The following is a 6,708-nucleotide window of genomic DNA, read 5'->3' on the forward strand; positions in this document are numbered from 1 at the left end:
GTTGACAAACGAACACTCAAATAGAATGTTTTGTAATGTCCAAACAGAGTAAAATTAAGTTTCACCGCCTCCATTAAGGCAAGAAATTGCTTGTTCGAGTTAATAACCAAATTCAAGAACTTAGTAGCCCAAAATGTTCTGATCAAACGAGGAAAGCCAAACAAAGGCTACACTGAATCCTTTCTTCAGATGAACGCGATTATTTACTCAGTCCTTCAGTTACACTTTAAATGTCCACTCTCTCGGTTCTCTTCATGAGAAGAATCAGTTTGGTGACAGGTCTCTTTGCGACTGACTTGTCTGCGTATCTAAGCTCGACGACGCGAACCAGCTCATCGTCTCCAGGGAAGGTCTGCACGATTTCAGCCATTCGCCAAGTGCCGCGCCTCTTGTCTTCTCCGATGACGAGCACAACGTCACCCGCTTGTAGGTTCTCTGCTGCACGTTGGTTTTTCGAGCGCGGTGAGAGCTTCTGTATGCAGTCCATCCAACGCTTCCAGAACTTGTCGACCATTGCGTTGCACAGCTCTCTCCGCTTCTTGAAGTCTCCATTGTACTGCGCACAGGGAACATCTGGGCTCGGAAGATCTCCTCTCCCGATGAGGAAATGATTCGGAGCAAGAGGGGGATGATCAAGTGGTGAAGATGACACAGCTGTAATCGGTCGACTGTTGATCAACCCCGAAATCTGGCAGAAGACTGTTTCCCATTCAGGGAAAGGCAAACGATCGGCTTTCACAAGATGCTTCATGGCTTTCTTGACTTCTTGCACCATGCGTTCGACAGCGCCCTGATGGTGGGGTCCACCAGGAGGCCCAAATTTCCACTGCACCTTGAAGCTACTACAGTGTTCCCTCAGTTCTGTCTGGTCCAGTCGTAGATTGAGCGTGTTGATCGTGTTGTAAGCACCACGGAAGCAGGTCCCGTTATCACTGATGATGGTGGCCGGTGCACCCCTGATGCTGATGAAGCGATCCAGGGCTTGCAGGAAAGCTTGTGTCGAAAGGTCTTGGACACAAGTGAGATGAACAGCCCTGGTAGCCGCACATGTGAACACAGCACAGTAACCCTTGGCAGTAATGTTGCGGCTGACCTTCACGTTTATCGGCCCGAGATAATCCACGAGCGTTGTCTGAAATGGCGGTGAGAAGGGCTTCACACGACACTCTGGGAGGTCCGCCATTTTCTGTTCGACTGGTCTCCCTCTATGCCTGCGGCACACGATGCATTCCTTCACCACGCGTTTGGAGAGCCTTGTGTCAGCGACAACCCAATACCTTCTCCTCACTTCTGCCGCAGTCCTGAGTTGTCCTCCATGGAGAGCAAGGGAGTGTCCATCTCTGACAATCAGTAGACTGATGTGGCTTTCCCTTGGGAGGAGATAGGGATGACGAATGTCGTATGATATCGGAGCATGGCGAATGCGACCTCCAACGCGATACACTTTTTCTTCTTCGTCGAAGAACGGATCGAGGCGCATTATGTTGGCATCTTGAAAGTTGATGTCCTTCTGCGCTTGACGTATCCAGTACAACTCGGCCTCCTTCAGGAGTTTGGCAGACGGCCACTGCGAAATCTGCTGAGTAAGCTTCTTGAACCACTCTTTCTTTGGAACATCTTTCACAGATAACACTCGAGCTGTGACCATCTTCAGCCTTTGCCAATTCGAGAAGCTGGTGGGATCAACGATTGCGGTAGTGTGAGCCACTGCATTGACTTTCAGCGCTAGTGTCTTCGCATTTCGAACGTGGAATTTCTTCCTCTCTGGATCCGAAGTGTCTTCCTGGATGTTCTGCGGTGTCTTTGGCCAGGACTCAGGTGGTTGCTTCAGGTAAGTTGGTCCCTTGATGACCTCAAGCATTCCTTCCGCTGTGGTGCCTCTGGAGACGACGTCAATGACATTCTGATCAGTCGGCACGTAGGCAATGTCCTGGTGAGGGTCGAACTCTGAGGTGATTTCGCCCACTCTGTATGCGACAAACGAGCGAAAGGACTTGGACTGTCCCCGCAGCCACCTTACTACAGTCAAACTATCCGTCCACATCTTCGAATAGGAGATGTTGAAACGAAGGGCATCTTTCAGGGCAACTATCAGTCTTGACAGGAGGAGAATGGCCTGAAGCTCCTTCCTTGGCATGCTTGTTTGTTTGAGTGGAGTGAGTCGGGCTCTTGCAGCGACGAAGGACAACTGCACTTCCGTTTGTTCAGTCTCTGACCACCTCAACCAGACGCCGATGCCCATGGCATCTTCAGATGCATCACTGGCTCCGTGTAGAGAAACCTCTGGCAATGGCCTTTTCCCTCGCAATGTCTCAGGAATGAGACATCGTGGGATCTCTATGGTAGATGCTGCTTCCAAATCCACCTTGATCTCCCTGACGATTCGACAGAGCTCAGGTCTGTCGTTGAGTGGCGTGTCCCAGTCGACATTTAACTGCCACAGTTGCTGGAGTAGAATCTTCGGCCGGATCAACATTCCAGAAAGCATACCAAACACATCATAGTATGATGCGGTGTGAGCCAACAACTTGCGTTTGGTTAGGACAACATCTTCCATTGGCTTGACTTTTTTCACACTAAGTGTGTCAGTCGAAAGGTTCCATTTTGTTCCTAACACAGATGCGGTCTGAGTGTCCTCCTCAGAGTCGCACACTTCCTGTGCGTTCGACTGCCACTTGCGAATGTCAAACTTGCCCTTAGCAAGCGTTTCTACAAGCTTGGCTTTCAGATTGACGGCTTCCTCGACATTGGTGACAGATTCACTCAGGTCGTCCATGTAGAATTGATCGGTGACGACTTTCTTCAGTTGCTCATCATCGGGTGCGTGTCGATCTATGACGTGCCTGAGTGTGACAATTGCTGCCGTTGGAGAAGGCCTGTCTCCGAATGTCACAGTAGTGAGTTCATAGACTTGAATGGGTTGGTTCGGGTTTTCTCGAAAGACGTACCGATGGAACCTTGCATCTTCCGGGCGGATCTTGATTGCCTGAAACATTTTTCTGATATCAGCGATGACGCCTACTTCGTTCTCTCTGAAACGCAGAGCCACGTTGAACAGATCAGCATTCAGGTCTTCACCCTTCACGAGGTACTCGTTCAAAGAATGACCTTGGAATCTTGCCTTTGCGTCGTAGACGATCCTGACTGGGGTAGTTGCTGAATCTTTCTTTACCGCAAAATGTGGCAAGAACCACATTTTTCTCCCAGCTTCTCTGTCTTGTCGAATTTCTGCGTCACTGACACGACGTGAGACACCTCTGTGTTGCAAGTCCCTCATCTGCTTGCAGTACACGTCCCACTCTTCAGGCCTGTCTCTGAACTGTCTCTCTAAGCCATGCAACCTCTTAACGGCGTAGTCGTAGTTGTCTGGCAAACTGTCAGGAGACTTCTTCCACGGCAATCTGACTTCGTACGAGCCGTCCTGACGTTGAGAAACACTTTGCTCCATGGTTTCGGTTGCTCCTCTGTTCAAGATCTCTGTTGAGCACTTACATCTTCTCGGTTGCAAGGCTGCTGTTTCCAGGCCGAGGAACTCCTCTAGGGGACCGATTGCCGACACGTTGACGTAGTTAAGCAGAGCTGTAGGGCCTCCTGAACGTCCTCCTTGGATAAACCATCCCAAGGGGCATCTCGCCGCCACTGGCTCGTCAGGTTTTTCCCCAAGGATGTACTCCTCCCATACCATCAAGTGCGTGTTGTCAACGCCAAGCAACATGTCGACAGTTTCAGACGAGGCGGTGTGAATATCCACTTCCCGTAGATGGTGATACTGCTGGAGGTCTTCTGCTTGCACGACAGGGGCTTCTCCACAAGGCTTGTCTATTTCTGTGACGGAAACTGGGTACGACAAGTTTCCCCCGATGTCTTCGATGAAACAATCTAATAGTCGAAGCTTTCGTCTGATCCTGGTACCGCCAACCAGACTCAGATCATGATCCTGATAGATATCTTTCTCGGTCTTGGAGAAGATGCCCTCTCTTACCAGGGTAGCCTGACTTCCACCGTCTAAGAGAATCCGCACCAGCTGACGGTTATTTCCGTGTCGCAGATATCCCATCACAGTGGGAAGGACGCTCTGTAGTGCGCCTGCGTCCTTGTTCGCGACAGTCTTCACACTCGCTGAAGTGGTGTGTGGACGTGTTGGTGGCACATTGCGATCCTGTGAAGATGACGAGCCTTGATCTCTCCCTCCATATACGACAGGGCAGATAGCAGAGAAGTGGGAATCATCTCCACAACTCTGAACCTTGCATGGCGACGCAAACTGACATAACTTGTGGTCGTATGGGGATTTCCCTGCAGGACAGTTGTCATGACCACATCTGCTGCAGATGTCATTCTGTTTCATGACGTCATACTTTTCCTTTAGACTGAGGTTCCTGAACTTGATGCACATTTTCAGGAAGTGCGTATTCGAGTTGACATGAAGAGGACACTTGGGAACCCCGGAACGCTTCCCCTCTTTAGATTGGATCTGTTTAGGTGGATTCCACGCTGCTGCATTTGAAGACTTGCTTCCTCTGTTTTGACTCATCTCACAGGTACTCGTCTTCTCTGGGAATGGTGACTTCGCCTTCTCTTGGAGTAGGAGCTGTCTATGTAGCCATTTGACCAAGCCTCCAAGGGAGTCACTGATATGCTCGTCTCTGACATCTCTGTAGTAGGCGATGCGATGTCCCTCAGGCATCTTTTGCTTGATCTGACTTAGCATGATTTTACTATTCAGCTCCCCAGAGAGGCCGATTGATTCGGCCTGCATCTCAAATACCTGCAAGGTTTGAACAAACCCAGTCATGGCACTTAGACTAATCTTGCCCTTGATTTCGTACGGCTTCAGGTTTTCCAAGTCACGAAGAAGACTGTCGACAACTCTGTCTTGGTCTCCGTACTTCTCATCAAGTACCTGCCAAGCCCTCTGCACATTAATGCAGCCCTTTATCATGTTTCGTTCGCGAGCATTAATCATGGCTTGAGTGAGTTGGTAGAAACACTCTATCTCTGTGAGGTCAGCAGCACAATGTTGAAACAAGGTACGGAAACGCTGGTAGTCCTTGATATCACCGTTGAAAGTAGGAAATTTCATCTTCTGCATCTTAGGTGTGCAAGATGAATGTCGATGCATCGGAGAGGGCGGAGCTAAGGGAGCAATCGGTTCTGGACTTGTAGATCGGGGTTGCCATGACACAGTCTCGGCTTGCGGTGCCGGATCTTGAACAACAGATGGTGTAGAAGTTTGGGGAGTTGACGGCGTCACAGGCTGGGAGGTAGGCGGCTCACGGCAGCTTGCGGACCCAATGGACTTTCTCGCACGTACGATGGTCTCCACAAACCTACTCTCACACTCTCCCATCCAGGTCTCCTCTTCTTCGAATGTCGCTTCATCTGTTATATTTTCGACCAGCTCCGCATGCTTGCTTTCAACTTGTTTGAATTGACTTTCCGCCTTGGCTATGTATCCCTTTAAGGTGTCGACCTCACCAAAGGTGTCCTTTAATAGCCTGTCGATTGAGTTTAAGGTGCGTGTCAATCCCCCTTTGGTGTTTCTCCTGATCAACTTTAATTTCTCTACATCAGCCATGGTATGGTTCTGGAATCACAGCCTCTTGATGGTGAGTAAGTTGTTATAGCACGATAAATGTCAATAGTGCAAGTTGCATCCTGAATCCAATATACAAAAGTTGTTGAAGCTGTGATGGATTCGTATGCAATCTCTTCAGATGGACACGTTGTTGCAATAAAGAACAAAGAAATCCTCGGTTTAACGTGATGTGGGTTCTTTATTCTGTTACACAGCATGTATCGGCGATGTGTAACTGTGCATATACTGCAAACTTGCGCTTGCTAGTGTGATACGTAGTTATATATATATATTCAACAACTGTGTTGGAATGAGTGGTTCCTGTAAGATACAAACAAGAAGAAAATTATTCATATAGCACGCCATACAAATCAGTATACTCTATTTCAATTCTACACAGAAATAGTAAGACGATAATGAATATTTTCTTTCTTTCTTTTCTTAAAGAAGCAATTTTGGCCAGAATATTCAAACAACATTTATATCCATTTTTACTAACTCAATGAGGGTGACTGTGTTAACTATCATCATGAGTATTGCCATTATGTATCTGGTGTAATCTACAAGCAGAATAAACATAATGAACTTTCAATATTCTGTCTAAGTCAGACAAATCATCGTCGGTTAATAAACTTATTTAACACAATCAATATATCTTGAATCTTATGATTGTAAACACTCAATGCCACATCTCACAACAATGTCACTATAAGACGTCCTGTAGCAAATTGTGCATTAACAACAACGAGCATTAGATTCTCCCTAGCAACGCTTTTTGTGGTCTTAAATGAGACTATCACAGAATCTACAGCTAGACATATCACTATAACTTCAACTTTAATATCCCTCCGCGTGCATGAACTTCGTGCGTGGAGCGTTCCTAACACAACTATCGTAATGATATACATACGCGAAAAGATATAATCCAACTTATACGTTTTAACGTGAGCAATACATAATACCAGAAAACCCGTTTGAAACTCCACGGATTCACATTCACAATACTATCATTTCGGACCGTTCTCCGATAGGGAGAGGTCTTTACAAAGACCGTCCAAAACGTTCAACGTATTCGCATTAACACTTTCCACACCGCGGACCATGCACCACGCACGCTACACTGAACGTTA

The 6,708-nt window shown here is 47.6% G+C and overlaps 1 protein-coding gene across 1 annotated transcript; it reads right to left on the minus strand.

Annotated features, from left to right (window-relative positions):
- Positions 1 to 226: 226 nt before the first annotated feature.
- LOC140239146 (uncharacterized) lies at positions 227 to 5,578 on the minus strand. Its single transcript, XM_072319030.1, has one exon. The coding sequence runs from the start codon at positions 5,576 to 5,578 to the stop codon at positions 227 to 229; it is 5,352 nt and encodes a 1,783-aa protein (XP_072175131.1).
- Positions 5,579 to 6,708: the final 1,130 nt, after the last annotated feature.

This window comes from Diadema setosum, chromosome 15, assembly GCF_964275005.1.
Source record: "Diadema setosum chromosome 15, eeDiaSeto1, whole genome shotgun sequence".
Lineage (NCBI taxonomy): Eukaryota > Metazoa > Echinodermata > Echinoidea > Diadematoida > Diadematidae > Diadema > Diadema setosum.

Excerpts from the sequence above, each read along its gene's own strand:
- LOC140239146 (XM_072319030.1), bottom strand. The coding sequence starts at position 5,578 with ATGGCTGATGTAGAGAAATTAAAGTTGATCAGGAGAAACACCAAAGGG.